Source organism: Amphibalanus amphitrite, unplaced genomic scaffold (assembly GCF_019059575.1).
Source record: "Amphibalanus amphitrite isolate SeventyFive unplaced genomic scaffold, NRLGWU_Aamphi_draft 001107F_arrow, whole genome shotgun sequence".
NCBI classification, from domain to species: domain Eukaryota; kingdom Metazoa; phylum Arthropoda; class Thecostraca; order Balanomorpha; family Balanidae; genus Amphibalanus; species Amphibalanus amphitrite.
This window is the reverse complement of record NW_024882601.1, coordinates 114,962-141,946: the sequence shown is the minus strand read 5'-3', so window position 1 is coordinate 141,946 and position 26,985 is coordinate 114,962. Positions and strand designations below refer to the sequence as shown.

General features: G+C 51.9%; 1 protein-coding gene across 4 annotated transcripts in view; it reads left to right on the top strand.

Annotated features, from left to right (window-relative positions):
- LOC122370193 (pleckstrin homology domain-containing family G member 5-like) overlaps positions 1-26,985 on the top strand; it is a 148,544-nt gene that overhangs the window by 57,717 nt on the left and 63,842 nt on the right. For 3 of the 4 annotated variants that reach the window (XM_043345575.1, XM_043345576.1, XM_043345574.1), the window contains one exon: positions 10,960-11,027. In XM_043345575.1, coding sequence (XP_043201510.1) covers positions 10,960-11,027 — 68 coding nt within the window. Of the gene's footprint in view, positions 1-10,959; positions 11,028-20,456; positions 20,619-26,985 lie in introns of those variants that run through there. The other variant, XM_043345577.1, reaches the window with a different exon arrangement.

Here is a 26,985-nt window from a genome sequence, read left to right as displayed (position 1 = left end):
TTGGGATTGGACCGTGACTGGGACTGAGACCTCGTCCACCGTTCCACCTATCATAATGTGGAGGGAAGATAACACGTTTTGTACAATATTGAATAGATATTACCGAGCTAAAGCGTTGGATTTTGGTGAGTTACTAGGGCGCTTAAGAGCGATGTAAGACACCAATGAAACCTTGCCCAGTTGACACGTTTTGAGCGGCAAGCCAGCAGCAGTCAACAGAGCCGCTCAGCAGACTGACACTGCCCGATAGTTAGGCAGCGGTCTCATGGCGCTGATAGACCAGACGCGGGGACCTCTGGGCTCCCACCTGTCACGGCCTGTGCATGCCAGCCTTCTACTCGTATTCTCCTATACAGCTCGGTAGAGACCGACGAGCCGAGCCTGTCACTCTCGACTGAGCCGGGAAGAAGGGAGAGCCGGGAAACAGGGAAGGAGGGAGGGAAGTACAGGGAGGCAGGCGGGTAGGTAGGCCGGCCGGGCGGCCTTGCCAGCGGCGCTGCTCGTCCCGGGCCTGGTCTCGCTGGCCCCGGGTCCGATCAGTCTACCTGGCGCACCGGTATACCTAGCGGAGTGGGCCGACCTCGAGCTGCCCCCTCCCCTCCCTCCCCCAGCGCCAGTCTGTCCCAGCCCCAGCCCACAGCGACCACAGCTCAGCGGCAGCGCCGGCGGAGCTGGCGGGCTGTGGGGGTGGACGTGTGGGGCGCGCCTGGACAGGCTCGTTTTTAGGCTGCGAGGCTCGGCCGGTCAAAACACGGCTATTAAGCGAGGTGACAGACACGTTTAACCGGATGGCTGAGGTTAGGTAATGTGCCGCAGGTGATAATGAATTCAGTTTCACATTTTACACACTTTCTTCAGAAGTTATCAATATTTCATGTGTAATATTCATCAGAAAGGGTGTAAAATAACAGTACAGAAACCCAGTTGGTGTTAACGGTACATAAATAATTTGTGCGACAAGCCACACTGATATCACGTATGCCATGCTGGAGCTATGGTATTTCGTCAATCAGTTTTCAAAGGCATCCGTCCAACCTAACTTGGAAACGTAACTGCTTAGAAACCTTTGAGACGGACAAATTTTTGCGTAAGTGCTCATCTGTTTAGCTGCACAGCACGTCTCCCATAAAGTGCTTTGTTCGTAATGTTATTCATGGGCGTGTCCATCCAGCTCCTTTGATGTTGTCCCTGCATCTGAGGGGAAGTATTCGGTTTACCGACTTCCTTGTCTGCGCTGGGACTACTAGAGACGTGAGTAAACTGCAGCAGGGTGGAATCTTCCGCAGAAGATATCTGGCTGAACTGAATACCGTGAGCTGTCAATCCCCGGGGGGTCTCAGTCACTTTGGGCGGCCGACAAAGCGACAACGATATAAGTTGCAGATCAAGCAGTGCCTCTCAGAAGGCCGACATCCAAGGCGCTGACCTGTGCCGTCCAGTCGCGTTATTTCTATCCGGCGCCACAGAAGCGGTGGTGAAAGTGGTGCGGTTTGGAGCGATAGCGCCTCGTCTCCCCGTCCCCGACGACCGGTGACCCCGACTCTAACCGCACCCGCCTCGGTCACGGGTTAATAGATACCGATCGAGCGAAACTGCCCACCTCAGTCATGCATAATTAGCTGATATAAAACCGAGATATCGCCAGTCTAGACGGTGGTTTCTCGAGAGGACGACCTACCCGAACTGCCATTTCTGGTTTCCTGGCAATATGAGGATTCGAAATGTTCATTCGAATATCAAAGCATGTGGCGAGGGCACCACACTCCCAGCTCTGCGGGATGTCATCGCTATCTTTGTCGTTGCCATTTGGATGCTTGTGGTGCAGTCAGAGCCCAGCGGCTGCTGCGCCGCTCGACGAGCCGGCGTGGCGCCGTGCTGGGCCCGTGGGGCCGCGGAGATTGATGCAATGTTTACGAGTCCGCCTCTGACTCGGTCCGGAGGGGCGGGCCGCCGACCCGGCGTGGGCTGTGGGTAATGTGGATAGCCTCACCGGTCCCCGTCGTGGGCGTCAGTGCCGGGAACTGACTGATGGGGAGCGGGAAGCGGTTAGCTATGCACGTGGAAAGTGATCTTTAAAACACCCAACACCTATTGACCTTAGGATGTATTGACATTTGGCTGAGTTAAGGTGTTCAATGAAAATATCCTGGGGACCGGCATTGTCGAAAGCTTTAAAATGCTCTGAAAGCTGCGGCTCGCCTTTTATTTTGATACCTATCCGACCGCTAATGCATTCTGCTGGGCTCACTCTTCATCATTTTACATATTTCTCTACATATTTGCTTGAGAGCATGAACCATGCTCTTGACTTATTCACCTGAAGTAACGAGAAGAGCATCAGTCTACCTTGTATGCGTATTGACCGCCAGAATGTCAACGCGTCTCCCCATATAGCTGGTCTCCATTAATGAACTTCCACCGGCAGCTAACAGCGCTGTCGCTTAGTCCGTATCGATTTACCATTATTCACAGCCAATGCTGATGACAGCAGTCTGCAGTAAAGACCCATAATCGGATTTCAGGCGTCCGTCTTATAAATCTTGAGTCGATTGTAGCGTCTAACTTCACTATTAGCGTTGTAAGTCTGAAATGCGTGCGAATGTATTTTACACTTCTGCGTAGCTTAGCTTTTGCATTCTCGTTTTCAGTTCATTTTATCGGCATCTTTTCCAAAACTTTTTTTACGTGTAGCCTTTGACTGAAACGCCGACCACCGCTGCCAGGCTGCCAGCGGTGCCTTCGACACTGTCTGAGTTCTCGTTGCCGGATGTACTGGAAACAACCCTCTTCCGGCGACTGCGGTGGCGGCGGCCGACCCGCCCGGGAGGTCTGTGCGGGTCAGTGTGCGGGTCAATCGGATGTCACCTCCGGGTCGCGGGAAGGTCACGTGCTGGTCATGATAGGGGCCGGAACCGCGGAGTCGTCACCATCGACCGCGTTACTTGGTGAGAATGGAACCAGCCTGCCTGTCGTGTCATCCAATTTGGTCCGAAACGGTGTCCCAAAGCGTCATTTGTAACCTGCTTTGTGAAGTTTGGGCTTCTTGCTGTAGTTCCTTTGTGTGGTGAAGCATACCGATTCAGTCTGGTCAGCTCTCTGAACACAGATGATGGGCTCGAGGATACAAGTTGTCAAGGCTCCGCCTCAAGAATCGTGTCTGGATGAATGCAGGGATGGTTTTATTCAGTAGGCTATCACTAGACCGTCCTGATGCAGTATTTTTGACGGGGCGTGGAGTCTTGAATCTTAGTTGTGGGCTAGGAGTTGTAAGTTTTAAGACCGTTCATTATTGCCGTGATTGGGTGACATATCATTCGTGGACATGTCATATGAACCGTGAGTCGCGAGTCTCTACTCCTGAGTCATAAGTCAGAGCTGTCAATCGTCAGTTGAGCGGCGTGAGTCTTACCTGGTGAGTCGTAGCTCGTGAGTCGTGACACGTGAGTCGGTGAGTTGTAAGTCGTGATGCGCGAGTCGTGACAGCTCGAACAGCGCCGTCACGGCTGACATGGCCGGCGATGGCCCCACCGCGCGCCCTAGATTCAGCCGGCCAGTCATCATTGACACAATGGAATCGTGCCAACGGTGACTGGTGGAGTTATGGGCGCGGGAGGTAACGCTTTTCGGCCCGATTGACGCCACAGGGATCTAGGAACTTTGGTCCTCTAGGTCAGATTTTCATAGCTGAAAGGGCAACTAAAAATCCAAATGCCGCTTGTTCGTTTTTTTTTTTGTAGGTCGATGCTATTTGACGAGAAAAGTATCGTTACCCGACCGCGTCAATATCATTTTGTCATTATTGTCGCCGCTGTTGCCTGTTTGCCGCTGGCTTTTCTATACAGGCGTTGATTAATATTGATGCTGAATAGACGCCTGAACAGGTGACTGATGGGTCCCTATCGTGTCCTCAGTGACGTCACGGCGCCCCTGATGACGTCACGGTGGCGTGACCGGTCCGGTGGCGTCCCGTCACGGGCCGGCCGCGCGGCGCCGTGACGGCTCTGTCACGTCGGTGACGGATGGCGCCGCTGACGGGGCGCCGCGGCATTGTGACGGCCTGACAGATTGGCTGTGACGGAGCCGCGGATTTACCGCTCGCCGAAATAGGTCCGGCGGGCCCGTGGGAACGCCGGTGCCGGTATCGGACGGGCGGCTCGGCGGCGTGTGAAGTTCGGTAACGCACCCGCCTCCGATCGGCTCCAATCACGCTCAGAGGGCCGACACTCCGTGAACTGGAATCAGGCGCCGGGATGGCTGGGCTCTCGGAGCCCGTCGCTCTGCGGTGGGGATTAATATTCTGCCGGTGACGGCTGTCACGACCACTCCGTTGTGTCGGAGACGTGGGGACCTGTGCTCTACCGCACGAGCGGCCTGCTGCCGCCGAGAGGTCAACTTTGGCACGAGACACCGTAAAGCGGAAAGTTTCTGCGGAGACTGAGACATTGCTCCGGCCTTTCCCGTCTGCTCAGTCTGACGTAAAACGCTGTCTGAACCAGCGAGCAAGGAGATACTTTTATTATGTATTTGTGAAGAACCGTTTTAGTTGCAGCCTATGGTAACTGAACAGTGAACGTAATTTTTTTCAACTGCAATTGAATGTTGGAACGGTAAAAGCTGCTGAAGCTATTTTATCTGTTGCATCTTTTGAGGACCATTACGTCTATTTGAAGAAGTAAATGTGTACTTTACAATTAACCATTGATTACTCATGTTATCCATATGACGGTAAACAATGGCATATTCGGTATCTCACAGTTCATGGCATCTTTTTTCATAAACAAGGATAAATCACCAGTCAGAGTTCTTTGAGACCCCGATCAGCCTCCGCCGGCGCCGTAAAGTACCGATCTGTCCCTGTCCCGAGAGGGGTACCCCGGGGCCACGGTCCTACTCTCGGCCATTTGCTGGGAGTACCCCCGGGGCGCCGCTGGCCCACCTGTCAGTGAGAGGTGACCGCCGAACGTAAACACGGCCCGGGAGTGGGTGTCGGGCGCGTCGGCCGACGCTCATTTAAATCAGACGACCATTCGGGGAGCCAAACAGGCGAGAAAGTGGCCCCCTGCCACCGGCTCGAGATGTGGGTCTCGGCGGGACAGAGCAGGTGCGGGGGCGGCGCAGGGCGGGGCACACGGGGGCTGAACGCAGCGGGCCGGCCGAGAAGGCTGCTGTGTGTCTCGGACAGGCGGCCCGTCGCCCACACGCGCTCACACACACAGCTCCGCAGCCGGCGCCTCTCACCTTCCGCCCGGCGCCTCTCACCCGCCGCTGCCCGGGGCCGGCGGCAGCGGTGGTACCGAGGTCATTCACGTGGTGAGGTATGCCGTCGAGACCGCTCAGCTGACTGGCCGGTCGGTCAGCTGACGGTCGAGCTGCTACAGCTGATTTTGCCGCAAACAGTGTGTGCCGCTGACAGTGAGCCCGAAATTGAACGTGAAAGGCTAGTCAGCGCTTATTGATGGAAAGGAAGCCTGTTTGTGTTGCTGATATTTGAAACTCAACACATAATCTATGGATCAAACTCATTAAAAATTGCTGGTCGGAAATCAGCATTCCCGGAAATCCACGCAGACTAATATTGCACCGCTCCTTTTCATTTCTTGAGAGCTGTTTCCATTTCGCAGGCAATTAACTTTGAGTGCCGTCAAAGTCAGGGCTTTCAGTCGCGTACCTCGCTTTTCACAGGACCACTTCAGCCTATGTGACGGCTCGGGCCTGCATGGTGACTGTGCCCCACGTTTGGCCGTTTCGAGGCAGCGGTCACTGAGCGATTACGGTGCACGGGCCACCGACCTGTAAGGCCGGTATTCGAATGGAGCTGACGCCGTTCGGCTGACTGATGGCGGCGCCTCTGAGGGCGCCCGGTGCCGCTGAATGCGCCGCTCATATTCGAGCGGTGCAGGCGGTTTTCAGTCGGTCGGTGACACGTCGGAACGTTAGGCGGCAAGTGATGCATTGCCTGGTCGTATGTCAGCCCCAACTCGACGGCTGGCAGCCTGGAAAGCTTTTAAATGATGTGACGTAATAAGTGGGCGAGAGCGTCGACTTTTATTCGTAACGTTGTGCCGTAGCCCCGCCCGACCTCAGCGGCGGCACCAAACAACATTCGGCTACCAAATCCTGCGGTATATCCTCTTTATCTTTATCTGCCCACCCGCCCAGGCTCGGCGCTACGCACAGGCACGCACTCTGGTCACAGGATGCGTGTTTTCGGCAGTAAATACCACCCGTCTCACACCTCTGCGCCTCGCCGCTCGCAGAGATCAGTATGGGCATCGTCGCCGCTTGGGAGGGTCTCATATGCGACCTAAGTGCACTCCGGCGTACGATCGTGGTTTACTTCAGAAGGTTTCGGCAGGCGGGCACGGCGCGGTGCTGGTAAAATGTGACCAGGAGGACATGGTAAAGTTTGGGATGACGCTCGCCTCTTAGTGGGGACGGGAGGGGAGTGCAGAGGTGTTTAGCGCTTTTGCAATGTTTCTTTGATGATCGCTGCTTTTTTATTGAGGGACCTTCACGGAAAGTGATTTTACGACAGGGTTGGGCTTGAGTGATTGTGTCGTATACGTTTGTATGAAATTGAGCTTGCACCTGTCGGTTTCGTGATAGACGTAATCTTGCTGCTTGCTTTATAGCTGGCCCGCGTTATGTTACCGATGGCTTTCAAGGTACAGGTGCGACACTCACATTAGCCAAGTTTGCGGATCGCGTATTCACAATAAGATGGTGTTTGATAACAATTAGAACGTTGGTTTTGATACCATCTAGTGGTATAGACTGTGACAACTGCATCTTAGCACTTTCAGTAGCTGCTTTATCGCAGCTACAAATGCCGAAGAGTGTAACCCGATATCGTTGCTCGTTACGCTATTGTGCACCACGTGTCAAAGCGCCACCAACAGTAAACCTGGCAATAAGATGACCGTGCCGATAACCTCTCCATTAATACCAGCCCTGTGTGTGTCCCTGTAGCAATGTTAGCTATGACACAAACTGCGCCATTCTTGTCGCCCGACCTGACTGGCCTTTGATAACCTGCGTGGCGACCTTCTCTATGCATGGCGTGCCATTGTTGCCTTCGCATATGTGCAACGCACCATTCTTTATCGTCGCTTTTGTTCTGTATCGTTGGTAAGGCTTTCTTTCAATGGTTGGCACCACTGTTACACTGACAGCATTCTGACCCGGAGTGACAAAGCCAGTGATGACCATTGACCAACCCACATTGCGTCAGGCGGGCCCTGTCGTTGCCATGGTTACGGTCGTCGCGTGTCAGATCAGTCAGCACTGGCCCGGGAACGGACTCTGAAGCGGCTGCTCGGATTGGTCTCACGTAGGCTGCTGTTCTAATTTGCACCATACGCACGGTCGTGCCGTGTTGTAAACAGCGGTTACGTCGCGCTGGTCGTGCATATGTAGTCGGAGTTGGTCTGATTGAGCTGACAGGACGAGCTGGGACGTGGTTTGGGTAGACTAACTGGGCGGGGCGGTGTGTTAGCCGACTGGGCTGTCACGAACATTGGTGACCTAGGACTGGGGCACGGGATAAACAGACTGACGTGCGGTGACTTCCATAATTAATTACCTGTTCACCGTTCATGTCTGCCGCCTCCCGCCCTCCTCGGCTTAAAAGCCCACGGCAGTCTAATCACTCTTCATGGAGATGAGCTGCTGCTTTCCATGTATCGGTTTCCATATCAGCGCCCCCGGCTCCACACATGACAGTGGGTGAGCTGTGAGCGAAACAACGAAATAACGGGCGGGGAACAGACGAAGAAGGAGCGAGTGAGCGAATGAACGAACGAAGGAGCGGATATCACACACGATAATCACCTTGGAAGTTGGGGCTCTAGCGCTGATTCCAATCAGTTGGTTGCTTGTTTCTGCTATCGTATAAGCTGGCTATCCTTACTGTGGAGTTACTGGTTGGTTTATTATTCTGATTAACGAACCAAGTTCTTTGTCATTTTCTCCTGGGGAATCACAAACAGCTGAGTTATGATGGCACAATAATAAGGCATCTGGGCGCTGAGTGTAGCACGGAGGTGTTTGCCTGACCTTTGCGTGTAGAGGTCGCCGTTTCATTGCCGTATCAGGTGCAGGCTTAAATGTCAAGATGATGTAGATATGGGGATAATTAAACGCCTCTGCTGGCTCCATAACTGCTGACATTACACTGTCCCAGAATACTTTTATTGCTCTGGAGTGAAATGAAGCTGGATTTATTTTTTTGAATACGCTGTCTTTATCTTCCCGAAATCATGAAATGGTTTGGCTGCTCTTTTGCGCGAAGTGACGGCCAGCAATTTCCTTAATTAAATTTTTCACGGTAGGTCTCCTTCCAAAGTTCTTTTGCAAATGAAAAGTGAAGCACCTCTCATTTTCCGTTCGCACTCTCTCCGGCCACCGTCCCTCAAGATAGCTCAACTGGACAACTGGAGAACTGGACAAACTGAGCAGTCTATACCAGCTGCGCCAGCAGCTCCAGCCGTCGGCAGCTCCCTCCTTCATCCGACAGGGCTGGGGGTTTACAATAACCGCACCCTGGGCTCTAGAAGCTGCGTCAGAGGCCGCTCACGTATCACGATGCCCGCGGGCGCACAGTAGACCACGCACAGTGTGTGATGACAGTGCGGGGATTCGGAAATCCGCAGACCTTCCTCCTATAGGGCGTGCGTCTTCGCCGCTTGCGGGTCACGCGTGATCGAGCGATGTTAGGAGCGTATGGGCGAACTCTATGATAGGGGTTTGTGAGTTTTGATATTGGTGCATGGGCGATATAGTTATCTCAGCCTCAATTCATTTTATTTTTTGCTACAATGGTTGTTGATAGTTAACGTTTAACCCGCGCACCGACGGGGGTCTGCGCCAACTTAGTACCGACGGGGGGGGGCGGATGACCGCCCCCCCCTGAGATCTCGAGAACGAAGCAAGATAGCGACAAGCGGTAAACGGCATCGGATACGCACGGTCAAGATCTACAATTTTTACTAAGGTCATTTTCAGGTCAGGTCAAAGATGACGTCACAGGGGTCGAAAAAGTCAAAATGGCGGCGCTAAATATGGAGAGAGTTTTTCTCGAATAACTTTCGAATTAGTCAAGATAGGAACAAACTAAGGGCATCATCGTGATCCTCTCGTCAATCCGCATCGAATGATATATATGTTGACCTCGAAAGGTCAAGGTCAAAGGTTGACCTCAGGTCACGTGACCTCGAGGTCATCATGTATATCATTCGATGCGTCTTGACGAGCTGAACACAATGAGACCATCCACGCGTCTGTATCTTGTTCCTGTACGGAGTTATTGGCCAAAAACCTTTGGTGACCTTTGATGACGTCACATGACCTCACAGCTGCCCAACAGCAAAACAGACCTCAAGGTAGTGAAGGTTGATCGTATATGAAGTCATGTATGGTATATGGTGCCATTCCGACCCGTTTTAGTGGTAAAAACAGGGAGTTGATTTTTCCCCCATTGACTTATAATGGGGAGGTCGCGAAATTGACCTGACCTTAGGTCACCGATATCAAAATTCCGAGATATACAAATTGTAGCTACTAATGACCTAATAACATCCTGCGACTTTCAAAGGCCTCCGACATCTACTGTAGCTCTGGCACGGTGACAAAGTTGCAAAAAAGTGACTTGAGGTTGGGTCATTCAAAGTGACCTGGTGACCTGACCTTGAAAGGTAGGAGGTTCAAACTTGCACACCATGTATAAAAATGATAAGGGAATAGTCATACCAAATTTCGCGGCGCTACGCGCCGCGGTTTTCCCGCTATTCGCGAAAAACCTCAGGGGGGGGCGGATATCCGCCCCCCCCCGTCGGTGCGCGGGTTAATGGCATGCTATTAAAATCCAGTGTTGCTACCAGTGGTTAAATCAGTCGGGCTATCTATCTAATTGTCTGTGTTTTTGTCTGTGAGGTGGCTGACGGCCGAACTGACCGGCTATTACACGCTCGGCTGCGGACACTGCACCCCCGGCAGTGACCGGCAGCGGGCGCGGGGCCGCGCTGGTTCTCTCGATCGGCCAGCAGCAGCCGCTATCCCGACAATCTACCGATACGGTCTCTGGTCTGCTTCACGGCTCACCGGGCCCAGCTAGAGTAAAACTGACAGGTTCAGACAGTTTTAGAGCGGGGCGGCTTAGGTGTAGGCCTGTAGGCTTACGTGAAGGTACAGCCCACCGCTAAAGTAATGTAGGGTTTTACCAATCTCAACGGTTGGCTTTGACTGGCGATTGTTTAATGCAGAGTGATCGAAAAGAAGATGTCAATAGCTAAAGTTGCAGCTGCAAGGGTGACGCTACATATAAGCTACATTCAAAGTTTCATTGTAGTCTGGCTAATCGTTCCTAAGCTTCAGAAGCAGAACATACCCATGACTGAAACCCCACATTACTTCTGCTGTGGACTGTACCTTAAAAAATGTAGAATTTATTTGGCCGACAATGGACACGCCTGGGTGTAGATAATATTGAGGCGGTATGAGATGGAATTGAAACAGAATGGTAGCTGGTGCCTCTAGATGAGAGATTTAGCTTGTTTTCGACTGTGAATGCCAAGTCTGTGGAATGGTTTATTTACTTCTATTCCCATCAACTTTCGCTGTAAAAGTTCAGCTCATACACTTCTTAATCACCGACGCTCATTAAAAAATATGGTTGGTGGCAAGGCACGTCTTTTTCATAAGAACCCAAAGTCAATTCCTCCAATCAGCTCTCTTTCCGCATAGCAAACGATTACCTTATCTTTTCTTGGATTGTGATCGCAAACCCAAATTAATTCCACATTTGTGTTTATCACCCCACCGCTCACTGATTTGTGGGATGACGCGTTCCGCCTTTCCCCGTCTTTCGTGTCCAGACTTCAGACTGGAAGCGGGGCCCCGGACGGCGCTGGATGACCCCTGACCTGCGGCGCCCAACTGACCCAGATGTGCGCCTTGTTTCAGACGGCGGCGGCGTGAGGCGACCTCATGGGGAGCAGCAGCATCGCGGTACCGGCCGGCAGCTGCCCAAGGTAAGCAGAGTCACCTAGCGGCGGTAGTGGGCAGCGAACACCTTGCGGCAGGAACGGGAACTAGTAGAAGTTACGGAAGCTCGCCAGGTGGCGCGGGTGTGCGCTGTTTAGCCTCGGTCAGGCTCGGTGACGTGGCTCTTGTTTGGGTCAGGTGCAAGAACTCTTGCGTTTATCTCCCCCAAATGAAAACTCAAGCAGGTCAGTAGTAGCCAGGTTGACAACTTATTAAACAATCGAAGACCGAGACTTTAGCATTAGGCATGTCAATTGACAATTGTAATGAGCTTCGCATGCTTGGAAATAGGTACCTGAAGTGTGAAAGAAAGGTCCCTAACTATTAGTTAACCTCCTGTCTCCTCCGTCTGCGATCTTCGCATAGTCCCTTTTGCGTAGTATCGAAACAATATGAGACATGAAATCCGTCAGATCTTTACAAAATACATGTCATGCTGATGCAACAACCATCGAACTCAAAACACCGTCGGGCAATGCCGGGACCACTGCATGCCGAGCTAGCGGCTGTCATTCCGCCTTTAAATTCCGTCCCGCTGACCGATCGCTGCCCTATACCTCCGTCGGCGGGCTATCCAACTGCCGCCGCGCGCGCCCGACGATCGTACCCGGCGGCGCGTCGCTCTCGACGCTCAGACGGTCTCCGTCGGCGTCGACGAGCGGCGGTGACGGCTCCGACGGCGCTGGTCGCTCCCGCGGCTGGACCGCGGTCGGGTCAGGTCACCGCACAGAGCCCCGGGTCAGGTTGACAGGAGGGGCTGTGGTGGTGTGGTCAGTGAGGGTTGTGGCGTCCTAAGAGGAACAGTGGACTGGTGGACGGTACGGTGGACGGGTGGAAGTGGATCAAAGTCCGCCCCGGTGCTGAGAAGACAGTGTGGTGAATAATAAAATAAAACTAAAGCGGCGAGAGTTCGTGCGATAGACAGTACCGCAGTTTTTATTTGCTTAGTGTTATAAGGCTAATTAGTAATTGCGAACAATATCGAGTAAGGTAGGTGCTGGACATAGCTACCTGCTCGGAGACTGGAGGGACAAATTGAACCGCATCAACCAGGAGGAGGAGGATTTGTGTGGCTGAACACGAGCTAAGCAACGACTGACTGGGTCGACTGAGTGTAGTGAAAGAAGGCTGGACCTCGGACTTGGGCATATAGTGCTCGGAGTAGTGTGACTGTATCCTTGCAGAGGATGGACAGGCGACTTTGCTAGACACTAATTGGGCTTTGGAAGCAAGATTTCGGACGCGACTGGGTGAGTATTGGACCGTCCATCCGCTCTGTACTTGCCGAAAAAAGCTTGCTTTATACAAGCTGCTGACTTGATAAGGCTGAAAGTTGGCTTGGAGTGTAATGCTTCGAGAAATAGTTTGTGTCAAGTTCTTGCTTGATGACATTTGACTTTTCTTTTTTAGGACTCAGCTATGATAAAATTGTTTGTTATGCACGTTTGTGCATGTGTAATAGGTAGTAAACTTATTGCCCAAACGAACAGCAACATCACTTTTTGAACGGTGACTTTTAAAAGCTCTCATAATCTCTCATTACAGGTCATCATTTTATGGAAGTTGATGAATTCGTCAACACTTTCCGATTTAATATCTTAAGCAAATCATCAATATTAGTCGTGGAATTAGGGCATGGGACCGACCCGTTCAGGAATATTTGCTGGCACTCGGCTTGCTAGCTGTCGTGAACATTATCGTCAAAGTCGAAAGGTAAGTTTGATATGCCTAGTCAGGGGCGGAGCTTCCTATACAGTTGGTGCCCCACCAACTTGGTATTTTGCCCCACCAACTTTAGCTGATTTGTAAGACTTTGTTGCTTTGCAAATTAATCTTTTTCGCATTGAAGAGCTATTGAATGTCTGTTAAATACAAAATAGTATATCTGTTATGATAGGAATTGATTTATTGTGGCATTTTATTCAACTTTATGATTGGACACTATGGGCTTGACGACTTTTTGCCCCACCAACTTCCCTGGAATAGCTCCACCCATGTGCCTAGTCCTACACATTTCTTTCCTTCTCCGTCTCTTCATTTTGCTCAATTTCGGGGAAAGTGTTAATCGTCAATTATTGAGCGTCTGACCCTGTTGTCTTATCGAAAGCTGTCGTATCGAAAGCAGTACATCCTCATCATGTGAAATTTACAACATGGCACATGCAGACGGGCGTGAGGTCAACGTAACATTGTACTGGCATCCGAGAAACACAGTGCTCTGAATGATAAACTATGAAGACTGAAGACGAGCCTTTTTCGAAGGACAACATTTATGGTAGGTAGTTGAGTTTGTCGCTGAATTTGTTCGTCAAATCAGAGCCTATCATGCATATAAATGCATGCCGCCGCAAACCGTGCCAAATTTGATGCAAACAAGGTGTTCCCTTCGACAGTCTTATCATCGCGCTCCATTGGAGGCGCCTGGTACGGGCAAAGCAATTTCTCTCCTGTGCCCTTCGTTCGTCTCAGTTACAGTGTACCAATCCGTTATTTTGCTACATATGATGACCACTAAAAGCCCATATAATCCGCCAAGATCGTGCGATAGCACAATCTTGTGATAGATCTCTTCATGCAAGCTGCATAGTCGCAGAGGTATTGCAAACAACTTTCTTCCAAGCAATCTGGTGCAGTGAGACCGGCCGATTGATTGCTGCGCTCAGATTTTGTTTGCCGGAGCGTGACTTCTAAGATTCATGTATCAAGGCTGAAATTTACTAATATGTCCAAATTATGACAATTATATTTTGTTGTTGTTTTATGGGAAGCCTACATATGACACATTTTTCTTTGCATACCTAACGGCCAGCGTTCCTCACTACTGCTTGTTTCCACGAAACAGCTTGACCCATTTTGGATGATTCCGGTTATCGATGTGGGCCTCTCACCTAACCGGTGTAGTACGCAGTTTCTGATGATTGTGCGCCGCATTTTTGCCAAGGGTAGTCAGTTTTTGTGACGTCACTGTTTTTGTTTGGCCGCGACGGACATAGCGATTAGCAGTGCAAAGCCATTAATCAGATCACTCATGTCTGCACCGTCGTCTCTGATTGGCGTAAGATGTGAATAATTGGCTGTGTTGCATCACAAAAACACACCCGCAATACCGGTGCAGCGCGCAAAAAGCATTACTCTCAAGGCAAGAGTCACCGTTGGAAAGTTAATAGTTGACAATTTATGGCCGCCAAGGCTGGTGGGGCCGCACTGCGTGCCTCTCTCCCCTTCAGCGGCGCCGCTCGCGCGCTGTTTTTCGTCGGTCCGTGGTGGCGCCGTTGCTTTGTCCCCGGCACCATGCAGAAGTGACCTATATAGCCCGCCGGCACCGGCCTCGCCGGCACGGTATGCGGGCCCAAACAGCCAACAATTACCAGCGACCTTTAATTGGGGCGGCTTAATCAGAAGCGGTGGTACCGGGCGACCGCTGCCGCCGGTAACTCGAGCGCTCAGATACCATCTGCAACATAACGACTCGTGTCCATCAGCGACAGTGTTTAGCGGCACGACACGACTAACGCGGAGACGGGCGCTCCGTCAGTTGAACGGACCCTCCACAGGGGCGAGACGCTTCTGTGTTCGTCCCGCTGCAGGGGCTCGGCTACTGTGTCGCCCGCAGCCGCGGGGTCCTGCCCGCGTAGGCCCACCCCGCCACGGGGTCTCTCTACGGTGATCCCCTCCCGCCGTGCGCGGCTCGGTCGTGTGATATCCTCTCGCCGTGGGATGTCACAGCGTGTGTGCAGTCCGGTCTCTCGGAGCTGTCACCACCTTCTCCCGGCGCAGTGCGCCCCGTCACCCCCGATCGCACCCGTGACCCACCGCTGCACCCCTCTCACCTCTCGTCTGTCCTTCTCTCACCTCTGGCCCTCTCAGTTTGGCGCCGGCGACAATACGCGGTGGCGCCGTTTTTTCGTCGATGCGCGTGCGTCGTCCACTCTGCAGTCGCCGCTCGGGCGCTGTCGCCCATCGAGATGCGACCCGTCGCGCGCGGCGCCGCAGTTAAGCTGAGCCGAGGTCGCGCCACACAAAAAGTGCGCGACCCCGCCGACAAAAACGTTCGAATTAAGCGACAGCATGAATAAGAGCCAGCAGATAGTGCAGAAGTACACATCAGCATGAAAATGTACTTACGACCACTGTGATTGGGGCGGCGGATCGTCGACGGCCTGCGTCGGCGACCTGCGGCCACGCGTCGTATCGTGTCTCGTCTCGCTCTCTCGGCTAAGCTGAGATTTGCGCGTACGCGCGTGAGCGGTGACGTGTGGCGCGTGCCGGCGAGATGACGGAGAACCCTGCGGGAGAGTTTGAGCGCATGGCGTGGATCAGCGGCGGCGGTGGCGGCGTCGGTGACGGCGCCCGGTTTACTTTGGAGCCGGCCGGTGATAATTCGATCCAGGCGTCGTGCTCCGCGCGGGCGGGTCGCTGGCACGGCCGGCAGCCAAGTTTTGTGGCCCGCCTGCGTCCGGCACGGACTTAACTGACCTTGCAGAGTGAAGAGGCCAGCCATGGGGCTCACTAGGGCTACCTTACCTACAGGAAAACAGAGAAACACCTCCTTGCCGCTTCTATCCTATCCTATTACCAGAAACACTAGCTTCCTACCTGATAGAAAAGTGGAAGAAACTGCCGATCCGCAGAGGAGGGATCTGAAAACAATGTTTCAGGCCTTCCCTCTCAGCCCCATCTCACAGCACAGCTTTGATACTCAGCTCTAGGTTTCACAAGATGGATGGCTGGAAAACAAACCGGGCCCGTGCGGCCGCCGGGCGGGGGCCGCGGTGTGGAGATCGGTCGCTTTTTCTCGCCTCTGTTTCGCGGCGAGGCGTGCGTCCGTCGTTTCTGACGGAGGGTATTTGTCAGGCCGACACCGGTCACCGCAGCGGCGAGGACGGCGGTTAGATGGTGTCACCGAAGGACCACGTTGCTATGGGCCAGGGCCAGGGAGGCGGGGACACTGCAATAGGGACTTGACGTGAATTTTTCGCTAGGCGCCAGTGCAGCATTGCAGAGTACCACATGTAGGCGCTAGACTGGCATCTATCGTTTCAGGGGCGTGCTCAATCATGGAGCAGATTGGATTGTTTACATAGATTGGACAGCATATTGGAAGTCTCCCGATATGTGGCATGCAATTTCAGGTAATATGTTTCATCTCAGAGACCAGAGTCAGTTAGTGTCTGGGAGACATGACTACATTTACCCTCGGCACGCTTCCCAGTCTCCGGTGAGCTCATTCAGTATCAATCTGTATAGTGTGTTTACATTATATGTAGTAGGAAGAAGCGAAATGTATTCGATGAAATAAAAGCGGATTGGAATAATGACACGTCTAGCTTTTAACTCAGGACTCGTAACTTCTGCTACTCCCTCCACCCTCACGTCATTACCGCGCTCCCCCTGCCACCCCTCCCCCGGAGTCGTCTGACAGCCCTGCCGTCGCACTGCGTGGTCGTAACCGCAGTCGTGAGGTCCGCTCGTGACTCGGCCCTCCCGATAGCCCGGCGTACCGGGGCACAGGAGAGCCAATCGCCACCGACCCCGCTCGCAGGTCAGCGCGCATGGGCAGTTGACACCTGACCTCAGCCGGTCTCGACTCGACCCCACACGGGCACCGGCTCTTACCGAGCTGTGGGTAGGGGCTGAGGCTACCTCGCAAAGGACGTCGGTGTTACCTCACGTCTCAACTTGGGATCAGCTGAATTTGTTTGCAAGTTCTCTGGCATCTGGATCTGGCAAACATTTTAATCGGATGGAATTACCCTATTGAGTTATTACAACCAGGTGAATTGGACCGACTGTGAGATATAATAGACTTGGGTCCTACTGATGCAGCCGTTTTTCTGGGCAGTGTTAGCTTCGATTCGAGGCGCGTTCGTCTGTAATCGTGTTACGGCGCCATTGACCCCAGTCGCTGATGAACTAAAGCGAAACTCATTTACCTCAGGCGTTTTGTGGGATTTCCGATCGATCCAAAGCCAGTGCCGGATGTCTGTCTTCTTGTTCTGTCAGTCTAGGGGCAGACGTTCCGTCCTCTCCGCTTCTTTCGGAGGAAGAACAAGTGCTCGTGTTGCGAGGTTGCGTCAGCAGCGGCGGTGATCACGTTAATGAAATAGTCGCGAACAAATGCGATCAGCACGCGCCCGGAATCCTCTTTATTGACGCGACTTATTGGGTCTGCGCCCGGCGACGGCCCGTCACTCCCCAGACGATAAGCCGGTTTTCTCCAGCCATCGTCCAATCGTCCACATTACAAGTGGATAGTAATGGTATGAAAATTTTGTTAAATAGAAAACCGTGTCAAGAGCGTGGATCTGTTTTCCGCTTCGTCTTCTAAATGACAAATGTAAATAACTGAATGCGTGGTTGGTCGATCGTTTGCGCAAGTTCAATCAGCGAAGACATATTTAACTTCACGATCCACTCGAGAGAAAACTCAATCATATTTAGTGTTGGGCACGCGGCCATGGGTCCCTAGTGGAGTTGTGCCCTAGCTGCATACTAATTATGATACTATGGACTAACATTAGCCGAGTGTTGGCAGCTATAAAACCTGGGCCTGTTTCATGAAGAGTAAGCACCAAACCTAAGTAACGTTGAACTAAATTTGGCATAATACTGATATAAAACTATTCAAATATGCAGATATTGCTGGAAGTGGGGTAATACCATCTTGACCTTTACTGTTGCACATTTATTGTACTTTGGTTCTGTCGATTTGGCCCGCTGTGGGTTTATGAGAGCGGCCGGCGATATCCGGACCGTTGGCAATAATAAAGCGACCGCTCCGGCCGGCGGCGACGGTCGGTGGAGCGGCGATCTCTCTCGGCTCGACCGTCACACCTGGCGGCGCTCGCCCTCGCCCTCGCCTCGCCCTCGCCCTGTGAGTCAGGTGCGCGGCCGTCAGCTGACGTGGTTTGTCAGCTGTCCCCTGTCGCGCCACTATGTAGGCAGCCCGCCTTGCGTCATCGCTCAACTGCCCGCCGCGGCGACGGGGCGCTTCTGGCGCGGCGGGTACAAACTCGGCGCGGCACCGCCGCCGTAGGCGGTGTATCCGATAGTGGAACGCTGTACTAATTGGTTGACCACTGACCAGGTCGCCAGAAGTCGGACGGGTGGAGTAGATTGAACCTATGCCGGTCTAGCCGCCAATGAAAAAGAGAGAACTGAGGATTGTCGGCAGAACAGGGAGATAGCTCATCTGAGAGGTGCAAGGATGACAGCGGGACGGGAAGGGTGATGGAGGGGCGTAACCGGTCCTAAATGTACCCCTGGCCACTCCCCGTGACCTCGACTTCAACCCGCGGGCTGTTTGCCGGTCGGCGATGTCGTGAGCTCGCACCGGAGACGGCTCGCCCCTGAGCGTGTTTTTATCGAAATCGGTGGAGCTGGCCGTCGTAAACACACGGCGACGCCGCCCCTGTAAAGGTTTTCGATACTCAGGCGCCAGATAGCTTGTTTTATTGACGGGCCAACTCGTTAAGGAACCAGGCTGCTTAATTAAGGCGTTAGTTAGGTCTGTTTGTTTGCGCCTAAATAACTAGCTCGGCGTGACTGACTTCGTTGAATAGCGTGTTCGCGATAATTTACTGGTGAGCTTATGCTTTGTCTGGCCTGCTTATCTCAATCCTGGGGGAAATTACAATTCAGAAATGCTACTAGTGTTTATGCCATAACCCATTCGCTGCAAAAACACTGGTTCTGAATAAAGAAGAGCGACGTCGCTTCTTTATGAATGAAAATTAGTAATTCGGATTTTATTATCAAGACATTGAATTTTATTGTGAGAGTTATTCTTTATCACAAGCTGCTTCGATATTTCTGTTCAAGCAATAGTTGATATCGCTAAGGAGTTCTAGTTGTATTATGATGTTTTCGAATCGGTCGCTTTTCATAATAGTTCGGTCTGTCGGTTACGTAATTTTATTGCAAGCAGAGACCGACGACATCTCATTGTGGTGGTGGTCCTGCCCGCTACTATTTGCCAATTTAGACAGGCCATCAACCATGCGTGATGCTCGTAGTTTTGGCGAGTGGTCTTCATGCTCAATATTACCATCTCCTTCATGGTACGCCGTATTTACCCTACGGAGACTACCGCTCAGGCGTTCGTGGTTTTGTCGCATGTCATGTCGCATGTTTGTCGCAGAATATCTGAGATGCCGGAACGTCGCCGTCTCCGGTCGTGTCTGGTGTTTTTACCGTGCTGTGACGGTCGGTCGGCGAGTGGGCTGACCCGATTGGGTGGGGGTTAGGGTGACCTGGGGCCACTGGCGCCTCTCTCTCTCTCTCCACCCGCCGCCGCCAGTCGTCAGTCGTCAGTGAAGGTGCAGCGCCGCGCGCACCGCCGTCGAGCTCGCGTGCTGGCCCGCGCGGCCTCGTGACGCTCGCTGGAGAGACAGTCTCCTGCGTACTGCCACTGGTAGTCAGTGTGTCGCCGGCTGAGGTCGAACGCTGCGTGCTGCGCTGCTGTTGTGACCGGTCACATCCCCTCTGACGTTAGTGGAGTCTCAGGAGTGAATACTGAGTGTGTGATTCGGTAAGCGAGATAGGTGATCGTGATTGGCGTGAATCGGTATTGTGGAGACGTGTTGTGGCACTTTTTACGACAAAGCTCAACGTCGTGGTGTCAGCGGTCGTCGCGGTAGCTTCGCCGTGTCTCCGCCGTACCGTCGACGGGCCGTCGGTTCGACGAACGGCGGGCTGTCGGCGGCGACAGCCCGCTGACCGGCCGTGTCGGCGGCCGACTGCACGATTAATGTGCGATGCTCGGCGCTGGCTCGCTCACCTCATCTTGGCAGCAGAGAGCCGGTGGCGCTCGGCGCCGCGGCCGGCCCGTCGAAGCGCCGTCGGTCCGAGGCGGCGCCCCTCGCGCCCCAGTTGTGACACCGGCAGCCGGCGCTCGGACCGGTTTGGACGCGTTCCAGGCGGTGACGGCGCGCCCGAGAGTGACGGCCGACGTGAGAACGTGACGGGCCCCGCCCCGGCACTGTGAGACACGCCACACCTGAGCTGCGCCGTGTGAGAAGACTTTGACCCCCGAGAAATATCCGCGAGGTGATGAGTGATTGACTTGCTTACGCGAATAGGGCTCGAAGGGCCCCACATCCGGCCTGAAATCAGCAGGGTGATAATTAGAGAGCGCGCCCCGGCGTGCTCTTTTTCGTCGTCTCTAATCTGCGGTAACAAAGGCGTGATAGTCTGCAGGCCGCCGCGTTGAGCCGCTGGCACGAAGAGCGGTCAAAACAGGCGAGAAAAACTGAACAGAGGCCAAGACGAGAGAGTGTGGACGACACGAGCGCGTGACGATCCGTCTCCCGTCCGTGAGACTCGATATTAGTTTCTGAGGCCGGCTCTGGCTCAGCACCGTGACTCGTGACTATTAATCCGCGACTCGTGACTCGTGATTCGTGATCGTTAAACGGTGAGGAGATCTCGCCATGGCCGCGGCGCCCAGCAGTCGTATTGTGTTCTTTATCGATCCGGACGAGATGGAAGCCACGCGTGAGGAGGTCACCATCGTCGGGTCACCGGTCATACCCCGAATCCGAGTCTCCAGTGTCGGCGACGACCGGCGCATCTCCCGTGTAAGTAATCGCAGCTTATTGTGAAGGGCATAGTACGGTACCCTGTGAAATCCCTTTGCATTCGCTTTGACATGACACTTGAACGGTCCGATAACTATAGCCGATAGCGAGGAAATAGGTACTGGTGGATTTTGTGTCCCGTATTTTCGAAGCGGCAGGAGGCCGACAGATCGCCTATCGCCTGTTCTCATCGGTGCTTCGTCATCGATTGGTGTCAGAGTGACTCGGAAAATCGATCAAATTACCACCTCGCTCCTCGTTATGGAGTCGCGCCTTCTCGCATTTTCTCCTCTACAGCTCCGGTGATGACGCTGGTTTTCTGGAGGTAGTTAACGGCTTTGACCTGCCGAGCATGATTGGATATGCCTCTCGACGATAGGCAGTAATGAATTATATATTTTTATGATTATTATATTAGTTCCTAAATAGAAGTGGCGTCTGTGGTGGATATCGACATACCCGCATGGTTTGCGATTGGTGTAGAAAGTTCAAAGCCCCACCAATGGTGTGCAGAGATTCGCCGTTTACTCGGCATTGTAATGGCTTGGCTATTTGGTTGGCCTTTTGCATTTTGCTTATCTAATGTCTACGTTATCAGCCTTAAATGATGTTCGTTTGGCGGCAGTCATCAGGACCGGCTCCACACTAACTCGAGCTCCGTCCGATCTATTTTTGCATGCGATTTCCATGCTAGCGGGGCATTAATGTTTGACATGTGGCCGATAGGGATCGATGCTAGTGGCAGAAGGTCGCCGCCGACACGAGTGCCACCAATAACCGGCGGGCTGACGGTTTGATCGATCCTTGAGGGCGCGCTGCTCAGTCTATATAATCCTGCCGCGACCACGACCCGGTGCAGAAAGTCCGAGTAACGGATCCCCTCACCAGACCGAGAGCTGCCACCTGAGGCCGGTTCGATTCTTATTTCTTATCGGGCATGATAGCTCGTGATGGCTTAGAGAGGGATGCGTATTAGGTTTGAGGGTCTTTCATGTACTGGTTTTGACTCAATCGTAAGCCTCACTCGTACAGGGTGTAACGAAATTATCCGGACATCTTTATTCGCGCTGTAATTAAGAAACAAGACAATCTGATATTTTCTCTTTTGAATTATTATATAGCCACCTTTCATAAGAGCGCAGGTACAAATTTCTGAAGCATTCCAGCCACTGGATTTTCCAGCACAGTGGGTTTCATATAGAGTAGCGCCTTACTAACCTGTACCCACAGTTGGGCGGCGCTGATGGCGGGTGTCCCCTCATTCATCTCCTGATGGACAATATAGTCCATAAGATATCGATGGAATTGGGATGGGAACTATTTCCAGGCCATAGCCCGTTAGCCCAGAAGAACAATAGGTCCTCTCGGCATCACTTCTCATTCTGCTAGGGACTTGAAGTTGGTGCGCCGCCCCGCATGAAGACTGCGCGGCTTGAATCAGGCATCAGCACGCGTTCAGAAACCGAGCCCTCCTGTGCCGTCTGGCTGAGTGGCTCCAACCAATCGCTAGCCAGGATGTTGCGCCGGTAATACTCATTACTGATAGTGGTTTTCTGTGGCGTCATGAACAACTTGAATATTGCACAGCAGCTGAACATGCTCCAGGTCTGGATTTTGGCCGGACGTTTGACGCCGGCGACGGCCGGCATGTTCGAGCTGCTGGCAGCCCACACATGGCCGATTTGACGGTTCAACGGACATCGCAGCTCGAACAGCGTCCCATCCGACCAGGCCACCTCATTCATGTGTTCCTTCGACCAGTGGACACGCCATGGCCTGAGGCCAAAGGTGGTGGACTGGTTGTTTTCCCGTCAACTTCATCGTCTTTTTCAGTTTGAAGGGCAGTAAAACCAAGCTAGAGGGCGGGTGACGGTGAATCATGATATGGGACCTCTTATTATCTGCCTTGGTAAGAATTCGAGTCAGTTTGCGAATTAATTGGTGCCGTTTCCTTGCCGCTATCCTGACAACTCTCCTCACCACTTGGCAAAGGGCGCCCTTTGCGATCGAGGCCGGGCTGAGTCTGCCACCAAGTCCAAGCTTATTACGCCTCAGGCAGATGTGCTACTGGCTGCTGCTGATGTCAAGCTGCTGACAGACCAGCTTCTGGCTCATGCCACCATGCCACCAACACGTAGCCTTACTACGAAACGAGAGACTGTACTCCCTTCTCTCCACCGCCTTAAACGAAAACTATCAAATGAACCCGTCGGCGACTCGACTCTTACTCAGAGCAAGAGTCATTTCGCAAGGTCAGGTCACTGCTGAGTTGAGAGCAGATACCAGAGGTATGCATTCATCCAATTTTCCAGCTTCTAACATTACAAAAGAAACTGTGCGAGCTATGGCGAAAAAATAGATGTCCGGATAATTTCGTTACACCCTGTATATGTACAGCCTATACCTATTGTTTGCTTACCGATAACTGATGCAACAATCAACTCGCACCATACCACTCGTCCTTCTTGGTATAGATCATGAGCGAACTAATTTTCGCTCTCACATTGAGCCTTGAGTATTAGGGCGGGTCGATGGAAAAAGTTTCCAAGTGAAGAGCGATTTTCCTACGGGCTGATCCATAAAACGGTTAAAACATATTTTTTGCGAATTTTTGAAAAGGAACTGGGCGCGCCGTCAACGGTTTTTCGAGACCACTTTTGCTAATTTTTCTCGTTGTTTGCAAAATGTAGTGGGAAAAATTCGAGAAAGGTACTATATTTACCACTTTCCAAGTTCTACATGCTTACCCCACCTCTTCACAAAGTTTGGAAACCCCAGTGGCAGAATCGTGCTCAGAATAGCGATTAGCATCGGCGCTCTGAGCGCAACGAAGCCAGCGCCATCTATTGAGCGAGTTTGGCATAACATTGATTTTGACGGCTTTCCGACCGTTAAAAGCTGACGCAGCCGCTGCCACGTCGGGTATATGGTGTTCTTTGGTGTTCCTAGGTGTCTGGTGTTCCTTATTTGACACTAGGTGAGTTGTACCCATTCGATCCGAAATACTTCAGGAATCAATTTTTGAATGCAATGTAGCCAGCCACCTAACCGTCCTAGGACAGAAAATCACACTTCGATAATTGATTCAAACGCCGGCATGAGAGCGTTGCATTGCGTCCTGATGGCACACGTGATGTAACCGAGACGTGCTCTCTTAATAACAGCAACGTATGCTGCCTAAGTTAGGAACCGGACGGCTCGCTCCACTGCCTGAGTAGTGATTATGGGTATGCACCGGATCGAAATTAATTTGTTAAGCAGCGGGTCGAAGGTCACCCTCTTGCAGCGAGATTGCTATTGGTGACTCTGTAACGCGCTCTTTGGACCGATCTATGAGCTGCATGTAGTGCATGACTTGTTTATTGCAAAATGCTGATAGAATCGCATATCTTTATGTCTCCTGCCTCATTCGCTTCCTATACTTTTTTGCCATAAGTGTCTCGAGTCTTTTTATCACCATTCCTTAGTTCAGCAAGCATCGCAGTGTATGCACTGTTTGCCGTCTGTCTGTATCGGCCAGTACAGCCCAAAAAAAGTTTCCTATAGTGAGCCCGGTACTTATTCCTGTCGATCACTGGGCGAATAACACAGACCGTTGAGCTGAGAGGTCTCGCAATAGCTGGATGCTTTGGAGTAATCCGTCTCTGCAATGTTTACTCCGTAATTTCGGACCACATTGGGACATAGTGAACAACATAGCTGGTCAATATATGTTGTATGATGGGCGATCGCGACGGAATACGTAACTTGCAATCTGCCAACGTAAGCCATTTTACCAAATTCAAGGGCTCAAGCTTCCTTACTGACAGCTACCTCAGGATTTGTCAAGAGCGTGACGCCTGCTTCCGGGCTGTTCAGAAGTGTTCTCTGATCTGGACTGCATGGCGTTGCCCGAAACGGCACGAACGGTTCCTGCTCGATGCACAGGCACTCTTGGTAAATGGTCCACTGATCGGCGCAGCTTTAGTCCAGTGGCTTTTCCACAAGTCTTGTAAACTTGTTTAATAGTTTGGCCCTTGTCTGATTTTGGTGTAAAATAGAATAAGCATTGACTACCGGGCTCATTTACTGAAGCAATAATATGCTCGTCCAACAGGCTCGTCATAGCCGATGATCCAGCACGGCTATCCTATTTATCATGATAAACGACGCATCCTTATTCCTTATGCACGTAAAATGCAGAAGGGCATTTCCTTAGTAATCACTTGCCTATCCGAGAACAGAATGTGAAGTGTCACCGAGGACCACCACGCAGCATTAGTTCCGTTTCGACATGGAGTCTCCTTTCCACTAACTGCAACAATGTCACATGATTGGGATCACAAATTGCGTCGGCGACCACTTAGCAGCTACTACCGCGGTTATTATGAGGTCAGTTTCCCTCAAAGCTCGATGCTCCACTGCTTGTTGCGGTGGCCCAGCCCCAATAGGTCATCAAAATAGGATCTGATGGTCCGATGAGAACGCGCGACTCGGGCAGTGATATGATACGCGGATCGCCGATCAGCAGGATACCTCGCAACTCATCCTCAGTCTGTTGTCAGATGAAGCCGGGCTAAGTTGACGAGGCTAACTTAGTACTTAGTTATTTTGCAATTGAGCTTCTACTGTTCAGTTCTAACACTAGGTTTACATTTCAAAAGAAAGGTTAAATTTACATGCAAGGAAATAATCGAAGCCAAAACTGAAAATAATGCTGCTGAAGTCTCAGCGCAGAATCAAATGACTAATAGGTCCAGCGGACACTATCGCACTTGGCGCATAATGGCTGTGGTAAACTGGTAAAGTCAGGTGAACCCCCGATATGTACATTTCATGGCTACTTTAATTGCAATTGACAGCTTTCACGCTATATACGCTCCTGTGCCTTACGTTTTTTTTTTCATCAGCGTCCTAAGATCGCATCAGCAGAATGCATATTGTCTCGGCCGACGCAAGGTTAACAGTCCTCTCAAGAGATGGCGCTGCGATCGAGTTGCGGAAAACCGATACAGAGAGCATGGCACCATGGCCACAGTTAAAGAGATACAGCCAACAGACTTGCAGAATAGGTTGAGGAAGAGCTGAAGTTTCGAGGTATATATTTGAAAATAATTAATCATAATCATTTGTGCTCAAAACTCGCGTGCAGTGAAAATGTAGCGAAAAACCCGGTTGATTAGGTAATTGGCTGCGGCGACCCGCAACCTCAACCAAAAAAATTGAAAAAATTCACACAGTTTTCTTGTGACATGCTCCGTAGGAATTTCGGTCTTCATTATGTGTCCTCGAAAAAAAGTTCTCGGATGACCCGCCCTATTGAGTATGTCTTGACTAATAGCTAGATCAATCCTATAGACTCTACGGCTCAGCATGATCGCTGTTACCTTTCTCTATGTAATGCGGCCAGTCGAGCGAGTCGGGGTGGTCCAGGAAATACCGCCGCGGGCGTTTGAGGTCACGGGACCTCCCTGTTGGCTGCTGTTTCTCACCCCTTTGGCCGGCAGCCACCGCCTCGGATCAGGTAAAACACAGAGATGCCAGCCTGCAGCGTCATGAGCCACAGTGTTTGTTGGTTTGTTTAAATGCTGGCCTCTTGTATAACGGGGTTGTGTAAACAATGAAAGGTCTCAGAGAAACTGTGATACATATGTTATTTCGGTACGACGCCCTTTCGGTACGACGCCCTTGGACCGGTGTTAACCCGTGCCACAAGGTCTCCTTGGTAAGACAGAAGTCACCCACCTGCCACTTATGAAATTATGATATGCCCCTATCTAAATCCCTCACTTGGGGGCAGTAAAAAGTGGTAGGGCAGACGATGAAATCTGGTGCTCATGGTGCGAGCAGAGCGCTGATTAACTCGGCCTGACGTCCGCTGTTGAAGTTGATAGCAGCAATCAGGTGTGCGGGATAAGCTGACACGGACACGGTCGGTGCCGCCCGGTCCGGTTTGAGTGACACTGACACGGTAATCTGCCCGGTGACCTGCCCGGTGTGACCTACTGGTGACCTGCTGGGTGACCTGCTGGTTGACCTGACTGCTGACCTGGCCGGTGACCCTTCCGCAGGGCTGGGAAATCCCTCATACTTTCATACCCCAGTAGGTAGCAGATATCGGTTTATTGTTCCATCAATTGTAGCAAAATCAGCATTTCTCTCTTCCGTAGATCATAAAGAAAAATACAATAAAAACATCAAAATTCGCACATTTTCGAAATAGAGGTACCACCGGTCAGTGATCTCGTCGGCGAATATGAACAAAACATAGATGTAAAGCCAACACAAGTTCAAAACGTCAGCTTTGTGCTCCATTTTATAACGAATCTGGCCGCTCTTTGTAGCAGTTTCCAGTGTAGCTTTCACTAATTCTTCATACTCTGAGTCG